The sequence below is a fragment of the Stigmatopora argus genome, chromosome 10 (genome assembly GCF_051989625.1).
Source record: "Stigmatopora argus isolate UIUO_Sarg chromosome 10, RoL_Sarg_1.0, whole genome shotgun sequence".
Taxonomy (NCBI): domain Eukaryota; kingdom Metazoa; phylum Chordata; class Actinopteri; order Syngnathiformes; family Syngnathidae; genus Stigmatopora; species Stigmatopora argus.
The window spans coordinates 1,210,968-1,229,767 of record NC_135396.1 but is presented as its reverse complement, the minus strand read 5'-3'; the positions used below and the strand labels follow the sequence as shown (position 1 = coordinate 1,229,767).

The following is an 18,800-nucleotide window of genomic DNA, read 5'->3' as shown; positions in this document are numbered from 1 at the left end:
TAAAAGAGTTATTAATAAATAAAAACTATTCAATGTATACTATATAAAATAGTATCGTGTTGATATTACTCTTAATCTGGTAGTCCATAATCCGTTTCCTGCTCCTTGTATTTTTTTTTGTACTGGAAAGACCCATCTGTAGATGACAAATATAGGGCTATGTTTTCTGTAATAAACAACCAGTGCGTCACTAGGGGGCATATCATTTCCTCACATTTTGTTACCAGGGCATGTTTTGCAGTCAATAAAGTTACCACTAGTAACATAAAATTATATTTCCGGCTATAGATTGTTGCGAATGGATTAATCCAATTTCCAAATAAGATCTCAATATATCACATCGAGCGAGATCATAAATGTTAGCTAGTGTTAAAAACAAACAAAAAACTGGTTTATTGACAAAAATGTACTTCTTAGCAGTACTGCAATGCGAATGTGAGCGGTTTTGACGTGTAACTTTATTTTGTTTTATACTAACCGGAAGCACTTACCTAGGTACACTGACGCTAGGGGATAGCCGTTTAGCTACATGCTAAATAGCGGACAAGTGGGCTACGTCTATATCCCATGCATGTATAGCCAATCCCACGCACATATGTTTAAATAAATTCCGCTATATCTGTATACTATACGTCTGCAATATGGAATGGGATCTGTTGTTAATGTGTAAAGAAGAAATAATGGCTGCATTCCATTTTGGTGAGTTGTCAATGATATATTTTGGGTGAGAGAACTCAGATTGGACGGAATTATTCATCCTTATGCCTTAATACAGTATTTTTAAATAAAATATTGGATGCGCAGAACATTAAAACTGCACATTCACACCTAATTAAGATTTATAAAAAATATTTCTCCAATATTACATGCAACTGTACTATAGAGATGGAGTGTTTTTTTTCATGTACCACTAGAAGGAGCCCATGTAACATTTTTAAGCACCATTGTGAGTTATTCTGTGTTATTGCTACAACTATTGCATGCTTTTGTTCTATATTCCAGTTTGGACCCCAGTTCAGTGACACAAATGGGGACGTAGAGGCAAATATTGGACTGCGGCCATGAGGATCACTTTATGCCAGGGCATATTAACCGGGGCCATCTTCCTCAACCTCCTCATCCTCTACTATGTGTCCCGAGCCCAGCAGCAAATGATGGAGAAGAGGAAGGAACACGGCAAGTCCTTCAAGAAGGCCGCCCTGCCCATCTCCGCTCTAGGGGGCGGCCCGGCGGGATTTCCCGGGCCTGGGGGGGACCCCGCGGCGGTCGGGGCGGGACCTAATACTCGCGGTCCACGCGTGACCGTGCTCCTCCGCGAGTTTGAAGATTTTGAGAACTACGTCGGGGACGTGGCCGATTCCTTCCTGAGACAGAGACCCGAGCTTCCCTTCCTGGTGGTGGCCGACGCACCTCCGTACCCGCCGCTGGCGCTCCCCGACGGCGCTCGCCTGTTGGTCCTCGCTCCCAGACCGGACCAGCCGCCGCAAGCCCACAGGCCCGAGTTCCACGTCCAGACCGAGTTCGTCCTCCTGGTTCCGGACGGCGTGGAGCTGGAAGCGCCCAGGGCTATCGAAAGGTTGATCAAAGAGCTGGAAGGCGAGGGCGGCGGTCCGGTGAGGCTGGTGGCTTCGCCCGTGCTGGTCCGGTCCGCCGTGCGCTGCCTCCACTTGCGGGTGAACCTCCGCGAGTGGACCGCCACGTATTCGGCGGCCGCTTCCGGGAGCAGCGGCAGCGTTTGCACGGCCTTGGAGGGCGACGCCGTGGTGCTGATCCGCGCCGAGGACCTCTTCAATCTGTCGGCGCCGCTGAGCCGGCCCCTTTTCCCCTCGCTCTTCGTCCAGACGACGCTGAGAGGGTGGAAGGTGAAACTGCTGGAGAGCCCGTGTTTCTCGGCCAATCGGCGGCCCCTCTTCAGCTCGGCTCACAACCAATGGAAGGCCGAGGCCCGGCTCAAGGACTCCACGGGGAAGCTGATGAGGAGCTTCGGCCTCAAGCGCCTCCTCCTCCCCGACGGGAAGGAGCAGTGGCACGGCTGCGGCAAAGAGACGCCTCGCTGCTTCGGCACGGTGCGCGACGATACGCCGGACTACCTCTATCTGGACCGCTGGACGCCGCCGTGTTGCCTGCGCGCCCTCCGGGAGACGGCCAAGTACGTCATCGGCATCCTGGAGAGCTCCGGAGTGCGTTATTGGTTGGAAGGCGGGACCCTGCTGGGCGCCGTCCGCCACCGGGACGTCATCCCGTGGGATTACGACGTGGATCTGGGAATCTACCTGGAAGATGTGGCCAACTGCGATCATTTGAGGAACCTGGACTCGGGCTCGCTGGTGGACGCTAACGGCTACGTGTGGGAGCGCGCGGTGGAGGGCGACTTCTTCAGGGTGCAGTACAGCGAGGCCAACCATCTGCACGTGGACCTGTGGCCCTTCTACTCCCGCAACGGCGTCATGACCAAAGACACGTGGACCGAGCACAAGCAGGACGTGGAGTTTCCCGAGCACTTCCTCCAACCGCTCGTTGCCACGCTCTTCGCGGGCATCAACGCCTACGCCCCCAACAACCATCGCGCCTTCTTGGAGCTCAAATTCGGCGAGGGGGTGGTGGAGAACCCCCAGTACCCCAACCCTGCCAAGAAAAGATTGGACCGGGCCAAGTTATGATCCATTTGTGTTGTAAAATATGATCGACCTGGACGGTGTTAGCCTACTTGAAAAAAGTTTGCAACATTTGGACTTATTTTTGGCATACATAATATTTTAGAATAGGGTTTACGGTACTGTGTGTTCTTTAAGTGTGTGTGTGTGTACAATGGTTTGTTATTTTATGTCTAAATTTTTCACCTTGTTGCCTTGTTTTGCACTGATTTTGTTCACCATAGTTTTTGCATTTTTGGCATAATATTTAAGCAATTTTGACGTCTGGTGGTTGTGAGAATTCTAATAATAAACCTTTTGTATACTGTAGAATTTGTTACTTTCTCCTGAGCACAAGGTGGCGCAATACATCTGTTTTTCCTGTGGTATTTGACAAGATAGTCATTTTCCAAAGCGTTTAGCCTCACGAGGTTCGCAGGGGGTGCTGGAGCCCATCCCAGCAAACTACGGGCAGCGGGCGGCGGACATCCCCGAAACGGTAGCCAGCCAATCACAGGGCACAAGGAGACAAAAGGACAACTAATCATAGAGCTAGGCGCAATTTAGAGTGTTCAACCAGCTAGCATAGCATGCATGTTTTTGGGATGTGGGAGGAAAGTATATATTATGGTCATGTGACTTTATATTTATTTTGACCCAAGAGTTTTGTTGAATGAAATAGTCTAATAGTACAAAATTGAAAATGAGGCAAACTAGGAGTTACCTGCACGATGATGTTTTTCATTGTTTGTATACATTTAAAAAATGAAACATGAGCATAATTCTCCATGTCCTGTACAATTAGTCTTTAAGGAGATTGGTTTGTGTTGAAATAAATGCTGTTTTTAAATCTTTTGAGTACCACAAGTGTGTATTTTGCTAGTACTGTACACAGGAATGTGACATTACATCACTATTAAAGCATAAAAAATATTTATTGTCCAAAATGGAATCTATTTCATGACACTCTCCCTCTTTTTTGCAAAGAACAAAATATAAAATACGCCACTTAAGACTTCCTAAGAGCAAGAATTAGTGTAAAGAGGGGACGTGTGGCTTTTTATTTGGTTTGCGTTTACGACATTAGGGCGACATTTTCACCAATTCAAGATAAAATAAAAAAGTGAAAGATACCACAAGTCAAGAGAAAAGAAATAACGGAAGCATTTTATCAAAAATACACACAGTGTGCAATATTTCCCAAATCGTACCCACAACACAAAAGAAAAAACTTATAAAACAGCTCATACAAAGTAAAAAAAAAAAAAAAGAGTCAGACATACACATAAAAACAAATACATATTTGTTTTTAAAGTTGCTAACGCAGTAAAAAAAAATTGGTTTTAGGGAGAAAAAAAACTTTCTAAAATCTAGAGATATACCTGAGATGTACTGGTATTGAGTTTAATTTGGTATTTTCAATAACATGGAGTTAATATTATTATTTACTCCTTGTTGATAATAATTGTTCCTTCACCCTTTTTCACCCTAAATATAAAAAAATGGATTAATTGACCTTGACATCCGACAATCGTTCAGTTCGGATGTTTTAGTGTCATTCTACAAATCAATTCGGATTTTAGCGTAAAGTCAAAATGGAACTTTCATGACAGCCTAAAAATGATTTAACGCTTAAAATGTTCCAATCCGATTGAAACTGTCAAAATTCCAGTCAAAATGTCCATTAAACGGCAATTTTACAATTCTTAGGATAAAGTTGACTGGCTAAGGGTCAAACATTGTAACCATGGATTTTAAGGGGCAGTTTTGGTGACTTTTGGATGGAAAATCCCGCCAGGAAAATAAATAAAATGACAAAACACCAGCTTAGCAAAGGAAGCGCATGCAGCTGAAAAGGATAGACGATGGCGCAATTTAAATCATGCAACATTTCTGCCTGATTCGTACATTTATAACTTTGAATTTTCCCGGTCATCACCCGATTGTTCATTCGGCAAAAAAAGTAGCATTTAAATTGTTGTCAATTAGCGACGCGAGGTGAAAAATGGCCATTTAAGGAATTGGTATTCCAAATATTAGCAGTGTGAAATGGAAATGTAACCAGCATTACCAATATAAATCATTTGGAGTTATTTAAAAAAATCAAAAATTGAATCTGTTTTTGAAATATTTGATCTTTTTCTGTTTGATGGTAGAACACGAGTATTTTAAAATGCAGTCCATAAATACCTACTGGACCGTAACCGGACATTTCGTCCCCGAACACTTTTTGTCGAGTCAATGATGATGATAAAGCCTATGTCTGATTATTATCATTATTATTATTACTATTATTATTATTAGTCGCCGGAAAGTTCGTCGACGGACTCGCGAACGATTGTTTTTAAAATAAAAAGGCAATAAATAAAATTATTTTATTAAAAAGAAGACACAAACGTCCGGTCAACTGTGACCGGACGTTTGGTCGCCCGGGTGAATATAATTTTGAGAGCTGCTTTCAACAGTAAACTCTCGGTCATGTTGCCAAACGCCCGTTCTACCAAACGCACGCCCGTTCTACCAAACGCCCGTTCTACCAAACGCACGCCCGTTCTACCAAACGCCCGTTCTACCAAACGCACGCCCGTTCTACCAAACGCCCGTTCTACCAAACGCCCGTTCTACCAAACGCACGCCCGTTCTACCAAACGCCCGTTCTACCAAACGCACGCCCGTTCTACCAAACGCACGCCCGTTCTACCAAACGCCCGTTCTACCAAACGCACGCCCGTTCTACCAAACGCCCGTTCTACCAAACGCCCGTTCTACCAAACGCCCGCCCGTTCTACCAAACGCCCGTTCTACCAAACGCCCGCCCATTCTACCAAACGCCCGTTCTACCAAACGCCCGTTCTACCAAACGCCCGAGTACCCCGGTCAACGAACTGTCCGGGGACGAAGTGTCCGTCGACGAAATGTCCGGGTACCTACTGGACTGCTCACAAGGCTAAAAATGAATCTGCTTCCAAGTATGAAATTCACAGTCGAGAAAGAAAATAGACACATAAAATCCCCAAAATAATTCACCCTGAAAAAGATTATTGACACGTATCCTCCTCGTTTTTTTTTAACTTAAACTGGCACAGTGACGCTACAATAAAAAGATACCGTAATTGTAACAGCAGTTCCAATGTGCCCTCGGATGAATGAGTATTATTTGGGACATACCTTATAGGAAATGCTTGGTCTTCTCACATTCCGATAATTCCGCGAGCCGTGCTCTCATTGGCTCATTCAAATGCCACAATATGGCTGCTAAAAATGGGGTTACCCAGTTTTTGGTGGCGCATCAAGAACATCCTCGCTCGGCAAACCTTTGAAAGCGAGAGAGGGGAGAAAAAGTCCAGAGAATCGAGAAGCCCAGCATCGATTTTTTTTTTACATGACCGATTCCTTATCCTGTTTGGATTTTTGGTTCTTGTCGCTGCCTTTCACGCCAATGAGCGGCGAGTGTTCGGGAACCGGCGTGGCGGGTATGACCTCGCCCAGCTCCGTCCCTTCCGCTCTTTTGGCGTTGCGGTCCACGAAAAACTGCAAGAGGCCGGCTCCGAAGGCGTCGCCCTCCACGTTGATCACGGTGCATGTGCGGTCACTAAAATAAAAAAAACAAAAGGGGGGAAAATTATTAACAGCTACGGGTGAGAATTTGAAAGCATTGTTCGGGTTAATTTTCTATTTTTTGTCTTTACACGTGTGTAAATTTACATTTCTCGTGTTGAGCAAAGGTCTTGCTGTTGAATTGTAGTCGCTTTTTGATTTATTATTAACTTTGGAATGAGCCAATGTCTGACAAGCAGACAAGGTCATAAGGTTAGCAATTTTTTGCCCTTATTTTCCATTCATTTGCTGTGCAGGGGGTGCTGGAGCCTGGTGGTAGACACCCTGAATTACTGGCCAGCCAATCGCAGGACACAAGGAGTCCCGATCACAGCTAGGGTTGGGCAATTTAGCATGTTCAACTAGCTAGCCTAGCATGCATGTTGTCGGGACGTGGGAGGAACCCGGAGAACCCAACTGGGATCGACCCCAGAACTGTGAGGTTGCCACGATAACCACTGGTCCACCGGGTTGCCCATCTGATTTTACAAGAAAATATTTTTTTCTCAAGTGAATGAAAAATACAACTTTTCATTTTTTAGTAATCAGCAGAAAATTTGGTTGTTGGTTTCATAAGTGAATGCGTTGATGGCAGGAGTTTGCAGGCAAGAAAAGTACTGTATTTATTCGAGTATAACGCGCATCCATAATGTGGGACTAAAAATTGGTATTAATTTTTTTTCCACTTTTTCTCAGCTCACACCAAGTATTGGTAACAAAACATGTATTCACAACATATGGTACGGAATCAAACTAGCAGTCAGTATGAACACCATTCTCAAACGGAATTTACAATTTCAAATCCTTAAAGTTTAATTCATCATCATAATATATTTTTAAAAATTCAACGTCTGATTCATCGTCATCAGATTCACCAAACAATTGATTCCATTCTTCTTGAGTTCTTTTTTCTAAGCGTTAACCGGCCAAAAGAACGGGTCTCGCGGACAAAGACAGGTTTTACGTCAAAATTTAGCGTGTTATACTCAAATAAATACGGTACCTTATTTTTTTAACCGTCTTTTAAATAAACATTTTGCCATATCAAATCTTAGTTCCTACAAGCAATGCAGTCTGTCGGCTACATTTTTTCAGTTGCGCCTTTAACTCAACGTACTTGAAACTCTTCAATTTCTGCCAAAATACTAGTTAAGCGAGTTGAGTTCACTACTTACATACCGTTCTGCATTTTTGCTCACTAGTCCCAAAAAAAAATCAAAGTGTAGGCTTGCATTTTGAGAACTTGTAAGTCAGGTTATTCTTTACATTCTAGTTTAGGCATGAGTGAGTCAGGCTTCGTTGTGACGGTATTATAATACAGATACAGCCATGCCTCTACTTACAAATGCCTCTTTTGATATGCAAATGGTTACCCAACATACAAAAAAAAGATCTGCTGCTCTACTAAGGAAAAAATCCAAGTTACAAAAAGTTCCAAGGCCATTTCATTTCGTAAGTAGAGGTCCAACTGTAGAGTCAAATTGCTACAAACGGCTAACAGACACATTGCTACGAATCGTACTCACACGAGCCAGTCGACGGCCAGGATGAGGGAAATGTCATTGGTGGGCAAACTGACCGCCTCCAGGATGATAGCGAGGGTCAAGACTCCGCCGGCGGGTATTCCCGCCGCACCCACACTCGAGGCTGTGGCGGTCACGCTGGTGGGATGGAATGCGGACAAGGTTAAAAAAAAATCCAACGTGATGCATTTCATCTGTGTCTGTATTCTCGCCCTCTTGCTATTATGACAATGAAATTACCCGAATACGGGATGACTAAAGTTATCTAATCGAGTTTTTGTTTTTAAATCAACCTGCCCAATGGACTAAAAATGGAAATTAGCCTTTGGCTATAAAGTATTTACACGTACAGTGGTACCTCGTGATACAACATCCTCGTCATACAACATGCTCGTGGTACGAGGAAAATTTCCATCGAATAATTCGTCCGCGATATGATTAAAATTTCGAGATGCGACCAAGCCAGGTGGCCATGACATGAGAGGCTGTTTATCATTGTAGCACACTGTCTTTTTTTGCCGCATCTCTTTCGTGTAGAACTACTATATCTACGAGGAACGAACGATTTATTCAGACGAGTTTCGACCAGGAAACGCACAACGCGCATGCGGGGCAAAAAGAGGGCTTTCTGGGTAATGAAGTATACTCGTGCACACAACACCAATAGCCAATGGCACCCTTTCTCAGAATAAAACTTCATTAGCCACAATCAATACGTGGGTAAGCTCAGCTATTGCATTTCCTGTTATTCCTTCCTTAGCCTGTTAACTCCCGCGATCGCTCATTCAAGACTACTTCTCGTCGGCAAGTGGTCGTGCGTTATCCTATTGTGAGGACATTTGTGTCCATCCTTTTCGGTATATTTTGAAGGCAATAGAACAGCAAACAGCCCATCGCTAACGAACGTGAGGGTGGAGGCGTGGCAAACCGCTAACCCGGAAAACAAAGGTAAAAAAAGATTAAAACTAAATTAGAATTCAGTTTTGTGTAAAGTTACATTAAAAGTATGTTTGAGTGTGTCTGTATATATTAATATATTAATCCAAGTTCATTTAAATTAGTTTGTTCGTTTACAAGTGCCATGGATAAAGTCCCCCCCGAACACCCCCCCTCCGCCTCCATGTATATCGTTGTCTGTCCCTTCCCTGAAATGCGTCTAATTTTACATCTATTAAACACATTTTATTACTATTAAACCACTCGTTATGTATTACTTTGTCAATATATGGCGAATTAGAAGAAATAAAACATTTCTTCCAATCCAATATCCTGTTTTTGGTGTTTTTTTCAGAGGGTTGAAACAAATTAATTTGTTTTCAATTCATTTCAATGGGAAACGTTCGCTCGAGTTACGAAAACCTCAACATACGATCTCAGTCTCGGAACGGATTACGATCGTATGTCGAGGTACCACTGTATATGTTGATGAATAACTATTGTCCATTCATGAAATAAATCAAAGTCCAAATAAAACATGGCGGCTTACAGGATGGTGATGATTTGAATGAAGTTGAGGGAATAGTTGTTCAGCTGCGCGATAAATACGGCAGCCACGCACTGAAAGCAGGCGGCGCCGTCCATGTTGACGGTGGCGCCGATCGGAAGAATGAAGCGGCTGATTTGCTTGGAGATGCCGTTATTTTCCTCCACGCACTTCATCATCAGGGGCAACGAGGCGGAGCTACGGAGGGAGGACCGGACAAAAGTCGTCAACAAAAATCGGAACACATTATGTAGAGGGCGACACACATTTTGTTAGCTTTTTTCCCCAATGGCATTTACTAGTGAGGCGGACAAAAATAAAGCTAATGCTTTTCAAGTGGTTTCCTTTTTTCCCAAAAAGTTAATTGTTGTCAAGAAATAAAGACAAACAGCAAAACCATGACTCACGTTTTGGTTTTGGCATAAACCCGCCTACTCTGCTTGAAACATATGATGAGAACGTGACTCCAAATAATGACACGCGGTACACGGTCGATTGGTCACCGGTCTTTTGGTCGTCCGGAAGGTAAGTGATAATTACCATTTAAATGGTTGCTCAAATTCCCTAAATACAATTATTATTTAGTCATACTTAATGCCCTATTAATTATTAGGCTAAAGAAAAGCTCAAAATTTCCCGTACTTTTATTGTGTTTTGTTGGAGAACTTGTTAAGACCCTGACTGACGTAGCTTCTTAAAGGGCCAACGCATGTACATACAAACTCTTCTACACTCACACGTTGGCTCAGTGAAACTGCTCATGGCCATTGTTGGCTTTGAGTGATGCGTAGACCGGGTTGTTTTACCTTGTTTTGTCTCCGGTCTTTTGGTCGCCCGTTGTCGCGGTCGGGGCGACCAAAAGACCCGCGAACAATCGACCGCACACGATGAAATACACAACCTATTTAGAATTTGAAATGAATCGTCACGGTAAGTAAAAACGGCGATCCAAAAAACGAAAACGTCAACATTTTCATTTTTCTTCATGTAATTTGCTGAAAAAACATTGCTAGCATTTTTTATTATTATTATTTTATTTAATAATAAATGCTATTTTGGCTCGTTTGGTAAAGACTGTCGTCGTAAACTACGGAAAATTCGTAGTATTTGGCAACTAATAATTTTTCCTGTTTAAAAGTTCCAATTTTCGCCAAAGTTGATCAATGCGAATTGGGGTTTATCCCATGCTACCAACCGAATCGCCTTGGGGACGCACGCCGTTCGCCACACAGGCCAAAGTTTATTACCTGGACGCCGTTCCGAAGGCCGTGGCTAGAGCGGTGAATATTCCCCACAGGAAAGTGTAAGGGTTCTTCCTGGTGATGACGAAGTAAATGGCGGGCAAGACGATCAAGCCGTGAATGGCGTGACCCACGATGCAGCACGCTATATATTTCCCCAAACTGGCAAACAGCGTGCCCACGTCCTCCATTTCCACAATTTTGCCAGCAACGAGGAACATGATACCAAAAGGGGCGTACCTGAAGAAACAAAAGAACAATTTTCAAGTCAAGTAAAATGTTTTGTACTGTGAATAGGGAATTTCTCGCGTATAAGCCGTCCCCTTAAAATTGCCTTAAAATCGTTGAATTGTACAATTTCTCTCGTATAAGCCGCCCCCTGATTCATAATTTACCCCTCCATATTCATAATTTTAATAGGGAGTACAAATGTGTTACTTTAAAGGGAAAATCTTAAGAAAAAATCATCACATGTGGACAAATTCAAAAAACAAGTCAGGTGACCAGTATAACCAGGATGTGTGTTAAGTTTTGTCATCCCTATTCACCAAGTCTCAGGGTGCAATAATAGTATAAGATACACATTACGCAGGTATCAAGGCTGGTATTTAAATGATCGAGTTTAGCATTTTATCTGTTTATCTTTTCTCTATTTTGAAATAAAAGACCGTATCGGCCGCATTGTCTTACGTTTTGGCGTTTGGTCCTTGTCACCTTGCAGTTTTGTGTATGTCATGTCTAATTTGTGTACATATAAGCCATGGGTGTTAAACTCGGGTTGGTTCGCGGGCCGCGTTAACGTCAACTCGATTTTATGTGGGCCGGACCATTTTAATATAATATTTAGATTTTTATATAAATGGATTAAAAGCCCTGAATTTTCCGTTTTTTATAGATCCAAAACAATGTTTATTTGAGCTTTTTTTTAATATATTTTTTAGATTTTACAAAATGATTTTTTAACTAAAAACACAGAAAAAAAATGGATTAAAAAAATTACAATTATTGATTTAAAAGGGGGAAAATCAGGAAATTTAATATAAATCTATACTCTTCATTTTAATACTTTAAACGCAAGGATAAAATAAAAAATATAAAAAATTGGCAGCACATTGCAGTAGGCACTTGCATTTTAGAAATATGTCCAGCGTGGGGCAGTACATGCCCTTGTTATTCCTAAATGAATGTTATCTGTAACGGGCCGTATATGGCCCGCGGGCCGAGGTTGGAAAACGTGTACACACACAATCCGGGGGTGAGGCGAGCGCGCGAATCCCGTTTCTGCGAAACGTCCGTTCGGCGAACTGTCCGTCGGCCAACCGTCCGTCGGCCAAACGTCTTTCGGCGAAACGTCCGAGTACCCTTTGCTTTACTTAGCTTATTAACATTAAAAAAAGTCATTTTCAGTACATCTGATTGTTTATTCGTGTCTGGCTCACACGACTCTCAATTGTTTAGACTTCTGTGATGCATGTTGTTAAATCTTATGTAATAAATTAGCAAGAGAGTCATCGATTCGGCAGAATGATCTTGACCGAGGACGCGTGTGGATGGATTTTCTCTTGCAAGAACCCGGTTATGAGTCAGATGTCTGTTTTATTATTAACCTATCAGATATCAAATGTAACGTGACCTTACCACATGATCCACGACACCAACACCATGGTGGCTTCATTGAAGGAGTTGAAAAACTTAATCAAGATCTCGCCTTCCTCCCCCAACTTCCTCAAAGCCACACCAAACACAATGGCGAAGACCACCAGGCCCAGAATATTCATCCCATCCTGGTCAGTTCCAATAGGCACCTACATTCACACACACACAAAATATTGAGAACACACGCAAAGAAGCAGTCGCGATACCAAAACAAAATGTTAAAAATGGCCGCAATTGGGCAACTCTTACCTTCTCCACTGTGTAATTGAGGACTCCGTTTGTGATATTTGGGGTCACCAGCTTGTAGCTCGTCGCGTACTGCAAAGTAGGCAATTAAACAAGTCAGGGAAATATTTCTTCCATCATTTTCATTTTTATGAAGGTGCAAGAAGGGGTGCTTACAGACTGAAAGGCGGCAGACACCAAATTGGAAGGAAATATGTTTCTGCGAAGAAAAGCAAATCATAAACACATGGCATTCCTCCGCATTACCCATGAAACTCAAATCAATCTCCTTTTTGTACTTGCGCAAACTCACGAGTCAAGCATCTGACTATCCAAACAAGGAAGGAATTACGTTTGTTTTGGGACCCAAAACCATGGCAACTTATCTAAATGACAAGGTGAACCTTTTTTTATCTAGTCAAGATATGTTTTGACAGTTGGATTGGATAACTTTATTCATCCCGTATTCGGGAAATTTCGTTGTCACAGTAGCAAGAGGGTGAGGATGCAGATATAGGAAAGGCATTTTAGACATAAATAGATAGCTAATAAGTAAGTTAATAAATACATGAATAAATATATAAATAAATAAGTGTGTTGCTGAAATATATATATATATATATATATATATATATATATATATATATATATATATATATATATATACACATACACACATACACACACACATACATATACACACATACATATACACACACATACATATACACACACATACATATACACACACATACATATACACACACATACATATACACACACATACATATACACACACATACATATACACACACATACATATACACACACATACACACATACATATACACACACATACATATATATATAAGCACATATATACGGTCGCCGGACTTTTGGTCGCCCGGAAGGTTATTGATAATTACCATTTAAAATTGTTGCTCAAATTCCCTAAATACAAACTGCGAATTATTATTTAGTCATACTTAGTGCCATATTAATTATTAGGCTAAAGAAAAGCTCCAAATTTCCCGGACTTTTATTGTTTTTTGTTGGAGAACTTGTTAAGACCCTGACTGAACTGACGTCGCTTCTTAAAGGGACAACAAGGCATGTACATACAAACTCTTCTACACTCACGTCCGCTCAGTAAACTGCTCATGGCCATTGTTGGCTTTGATTGATGCGTAGACCGTGTTGTTTTACCTTGTTTTGTTGCCGGACTTTTGGTCGCCGGACGTTTGGTCGCCTGTTGTTTGGGTCCGGGCGACCAAAAGTCCGGTCACGCATATATACATACATACACATAGATGTACAGGCATGTATATGGTAGGTCTTAACACTCAGCCATTTGTTTTGTTAAAGATAATCAATCTGTAGTCGAGACTTCAGACAAAGGAGAACAAACAATAGGAGCTGGGAAATGTCAACACATTTACGTCTGGTGTGTGTCTTCAGGGGGTGCCGCAGTGATACGTGCAAAATATAAACAGAGCAAGTGCGCGAGGGCCCTTTTTTGTTTTGGTTTTTCACGCTTTGTTGAAGAGCCGTGGCCATGCTGCCTCACGAGTTCTTGTCAAGACAGCAGGACACCAACTGGGAGGACTCACAATAATAAAAGACACGGGTTGTGTTGTCATAATGGCTCAGCGTGAGTGCCCCCCTTATTATTCACGGCCACCCCCTGCTCCAAAACAATATAATCATTCGCACGCCGAATAGCCGTGCTAATGTTATGCTAACTACTACTGTGCTCGGTAACTGGGATTAGCGAGAAAGGGCCAGAAGTAGATCCAAATCCAAAAGGATCTGTCGTAAAGTTCTACTTTCCAAGGCGTGTTTTGTGTGGGAAAAATTCAAAGCAATTACTATAGAGCATTTATGCTAGTTGTTGTCTTTGGCTTTAATATAATTAGACTCACTGGGTTCACAATCACTGGCAAAATTGTTTTTTTAATTTCTTTTTAACTCACATCACCGATGGCCCTGCCCCTTTGGTCACAAATGATTCATCACAAAGCAATTTTCCTTTGATTGGCACGTTTTCGGCACGCTCGGACCTTCATTCATCACGTATTTTCAAAGCGTTATTTCTGGAGTTTTTCTTTGTGTGCAGAATGCAGATAATTCGCCAAACGTAACATAATATAACGTCAAATGTTTGGTGTTTACATGCGTTTGTTTACTCAGCTGCCAAACGTTTGCCTCCTTCTCCACCCTCAACTACACATGCGTCCATCCAGCTAAATGGCTCTAATGTTATTTCTTGAGCCATTCTCGGAATTGACAAGTAAAAATATATGACAGTGTGATTTTATATTTCTTTTGTCATTTCATCACTTTTAACATACAAAAAGTCTCTGAATTCTTTTGACAACATTGTTATGTTTTGGCTAATAAATCAGTATCAATGATGATGATGATATTAGAGTAATAAAAACAAAATTATGATTAAAGTAGGGGTACAGGTAGTGTCGACACCGCATTGACGCTCTTATTAGTGTGTTTGGGACTCATTTCTCTCGCCAATGATTTCCATATTTTACCTCACAGGTTAGTGGAGAGCCATATGTACCCATGGAAAGAGCCACATATGGCTCCCGAGCCATATGTACCCATGGAAAGAGCCACATATGGCTCCCGAGCCATATGTACCCATGGAAAGAGCCACATATGGCTCCCGAGCCATATGTACCCATGGAAAGAGCCACATATGGCTCCCGAGCCATATGTACCCATGGAAAGAGCCACATATGGCTCCCGAGCCATATGTACCCATGGAAAGAGCCACATATGGCTCCCGAGCCATATGTACCCATGGAAAGAGCCACATATGGCTCCCGAGCCATATGTACCCATGGAAAGAGCCACATATGGCTCCCGAGCCATATGTACCCATGGAAAGAGCCACATATGGCTCCCGAGCCATAGGTTCCCTATCCCTGGTCTAATGGGATGGAGATGGAGGCTCGGTTTCAGTAAGTGACAAAAACGACTGGCATACTTCCTCGTGGTGGCACAAAATTTGTGACTTATAGTTAAAAATTGCTCCCAAAAAGGTAGGGGGACACATTACACACCATTACTAGGGGAGGATATAACTGCCCATTTGAGACAAGAGTTTTAATTTAGCCCGGAGACATGTGAGCTGACGCAACTTTACGGAATACATTGCAGCTATGTCGCGTGTTTAGCTAAACGCAACGTGTCGTGCCGGTTAAAAGCTTAAAGTGAGATTTAAAAAAGGGACAAACACTTGACATTTTAGTAAGTCAATAAAAGGAAAATTGACTAATTAAATGTATTACTCACCGGATCAAGTCTAAAAAGGAGTCTATGACCTCTTTGGTTTCGGGCACTGCGTCGTCCAAACCGGCAATTTGAGGTTTGGTCATGGTTACCGAGCCTGGTTTGATGATGAAAGCCATCACGACCCCAATGGCCGAGGCGATCAAGGTGGTCACCAGGAAAAAGAGCATGGCCCAGCCGCCCAGCTTGCCCAGGGATTTGGGGTCGATGCTGGCCGCTCCGGAGACCAGGCTGCACACGACCAGCGGGATAATGATCATCTTAAGCAGCCGAATGAGCAGCTCGCCCGGGAAGCCGATGTAGATGATTTGGGTGCGGGTGAGCTCCACGTTGCGCACGCCGAGGCCGATGATCACCCCGATGAGGACGCCGGCTACGGTCAGGATTACCAGGAGGTTCGCCCGGATGATTCGTTTCAGGCGCCGGGAGAGAGGCTCCGGCGAGCCGCCGCCACCGCCGCCGGAGGAGGTGGACGACACGCCGTTGCTCAGCTGTTCTCTTCCGCCTTTCACGTTGTTCTTGTCCTCAAATTTATCGGCCATGGCTCCCCAAAAAACAAAGTTTCAAACTAGAAAAGTTGTTTAGGAAACTAAAGTATCTTTAGTGCTCGTGGGAAGCTCACCAGCGCTCTGGTAACGACTTTCATAGTAAGGAGCTTTGCGGGAGTACAATTTGTACTTGAAAGTGGATCCGTTTACGTCATGCGACGGCGGCGTGGCTTAGTTTTATGCCCCGCCCCTTTCCTCAAATCCTCGTAGTAGTAATTGTTTTTTTTTTCTAAATGATGAGCAGGGAATTCATTTCGGGCTTTAAGACATTCAAATGAAATATCATATCCATATTGTTATTATACAGAACAAATCACACCAAATGGTCCAAAATGACTGGAAAAGCAGGTTTTCTTAAACCGGATGAAATAAGTATTTACCGTATTTTCTCGCATATAAGCCGTATTTGTAACTCAAAAAGGGTTCGGCTTATATGCGCACAAGACTTGCTATTCTCTTTTTCACCAGTAGATGTCGGTAAATTAACATTTACTATTTGTTGTTGTTCTGTCTTGCAGTAAGAAAACAATAATTACTAGATGAATTAATAAATTCCTTATGAGATTGACCCTAATAATGTGCTTTTGATTCACATTATATCTCAGAAATACCACGTGCGGTGTCACGTGCGGGGATTTCTAATCACATCCTTAAATATGTAGAAAAAAAAACGCTAATATGATTTTGAATTGTACTGAATTCACCTTTATGAGCTATTCTATTCATAAAGATGCACATAGTTACAACATTAGGAAACTTAAATAGAATGTATACCTCTATCAAGATAAATTGTAAAAAAAAAAATGAAAATATCTTCTCGAATAGACTTTGATTTTTATGTTAAAAAAAAACAACAAAAAAAAAAAACGAATATACCCCGGAATAGAATATAGATACTTCATGACTACAGCTATGTTTACACTTACAAAAAAATGCAACTGAACGAAATGCTCATACAATTAGCACTACTTTGATTACATTTTTTTTGTCGTAATGCATTGTGCACCAAGCCTACCCAGGAAAAGTAAAATAACCCGTGACAATCAAAAAAAGCACGCTACAGCAAGTTTTGTTGTCTCCTGATGATCACTCTTTCCATGTAATGCGATCATTGCGCAGTCAATAAAAACCGTTGACGACCGCTTGTTATCTTTGCCGTCCAAATACGACGTGGACGCTGCCAAAAAAAAAGGTGTATTCTACGAAGGCTGCTTCTTAAAAGGGAGGAATGTGCTTATTCATGATGAAACGGCATCACCGTGCCAATGCAGGAAGCCGGAGGTTCATCATTTTTGACCAACCGATGGCCACGGTTGGGGAAATCAAAGGGTTCCTTTCTTTGCCTTATCAGTCTGTGCGCTTCAGTATTCTGATATAGTTACCTTTGAAAAGAATCTATTCATTTTTTTTTCAGTTTAGGTTGGCGGGCAAGCAAGAAATTAGAGGACCGGGGACTTTGGACAACATTGGAATTTCTGGCAGATGACAGGCAATCCATTCAAACTGGGAGGGCTAGCAGTAAATAAGTGCGCAAATCATCTGGTCAAGTCTAGGGCTATATTATAGCTAGTTAAAAAAAAAAGGCTAGTAACCAACAAAGTGCATTAGCAACAGTAGTAAGTTAATAAATAACATCGGTGATTAGACGATTTGTTTATCAAGATACAAATTATTGTATGAATAAATATAACTTTCCAATCCTGAGAACTAGCTAAATACTATCATTGAAATGATCTGTTGCTTTATACTGCAATACTTCAATCACCAAATGCTTAAAACAAGGGTGTCAGACTTGGGTTGGTTCGCGGGCCGCTTTAATGTCGACTCGATTTCACATGGGCCGGACCATTTTAGATATATTTAGATTTTTTTTTGTATAAATGGATTAAAAGAACTGGATTAAAAGCCCTGAATATTCCATTTTTTTATAGATCTAAAACAATGTTTATTTTCGCTTTTTTATATATATTTTTAGATTTTACAAAATGATTTTTGAACTAAAAACGAAGAAAAAATGGATTAAAAAATGACAATTATTGATTTAAAAAGGGGGAAAATCAGGAAATTTAATATACATCCATACTCTTCATTTTAATTTGATCCTAAAACAGAAAGCCGCCACTCATGATTTACTTTCCCGGGCCACACAAAATGATGCGGCGGGCCAGATTTGGCCCCCGGGCCGCCTCTTTGACACATGTTGCTTAAACACTATAGGTGCAACAACACATGTAGACAGAAATGACAGTGGAACCCCACATATTCACAATTTGACATTTGTACTTATTCTGAGGTATGTTTTGGGAAGCTATCCATTAGCACACTATGGCACAAGTGTCAAAGTGGCGGCCCGGGGGCCAAATCTGGCCCGCCGCATCATTTTGTGTGGCCCGGGAAAGTCAATCATAAGTGCCGACTTTCTGTTTTAGGATCAAATTAAAATAAAGAGTATAGATGTATATTACATTTCCTGATTTCCCCCTTTTAAATCAATAATTGTCATTTTTTAATCCATTTTTTCTGTGTTTTTAGTTCAAAAATAATTTTGTAAAATCTAAAAATATATTTAAAAAAAGCTAAAATAA

The 18,800-nt window shown here is 41.9% G+C and overlaps 2 protein-coding genes across 2 annotated transcripts; one reads left to right on the top strand and one right to left on the bottom strand.

The window, feature by feature from the left end:
* The first annotated feature begins 138 nt into the window (after window positions 1-138).
* On the top strand, window positions 139-3,487 carry fkrp (fukutin related protein). Its single transcript, XM_077611231.1, has 2 exons — window positions 139-699; window positions 1,003-3,487. The coding sequence occupies exon 2, from the start codon at window positions 1,062-1,064 to the stop codon at window positions 2,658-2,660; it is 1,599 nt and encodes a 532-aa protein (XP_077467357.1). The 5' UTR covers window positions 139-699; window positions 1,003-1,061; the 3' UTR covers window positions 2,661-3,487.
* Window positions 3,488-3,549: 62 nt separating this feature from the next.
* slc1a5 (solute carrier family 1 member 5) lies at window positions 3,550-16,257 on the bottom strand. Its single transcript, XM_077611232.1, has 8 exons — window positions 15,671-16,257; window positions 12,536-12,578; window positions 12,383-12,451; window positions 12,116-12,282; window positions 10,484-10,717; window positions 9,240-9,434; window positions 7,757-7,891; window positions 3,550-6,225 (listed from the first exon to the last, which is right to left on the bottom strand). Exons 1-8 carry the CDS (start codon window positions 16,207-16,209, stop codon window positions 6,012-6,014), a joined length of 1,596 nt encoding a protein of 531 aa, XP_077467358.1. The 5' UTR covers window positions 16,210-16,257; the 3' UTR covers window positions 3,550-6,011.
* Window positions 16,258-18,800: the final 2,543 nt, after the last annotated feature.

Excerpts from the sequence above, each read along its gene's own strand:
- slc1a5 (XM_077611232.1), bottom strand. The coding sequence starts at position 16,209 with ATGGCCGATAAATTTGAGGACAAGAACAACGTGAAAGGCGGAAGAGAA. Across the intron at positions 7,892-9,239 it reads ATTCAAATCATCACCATCCT|CGTGACCGCCACAGCCTCGA; the intron begins GTAAGCCGCCAT and ends CCATCCCACCAG. Across the intron at positions 6,226-7,756 it reads CTGGCCGTCGACTGGCTCGT|TGACCGCACATGCACCGTGA; the intron begins GTGAGTACGATT and ends TTTTTATTTTAG.
- fkrp (XM_077611231.1), top strand. The coding sequence starts at position 1,062 with ATGAGGATCACTTTATGCCAGGGCATATTAACCGGGGCCATCTTCCTC.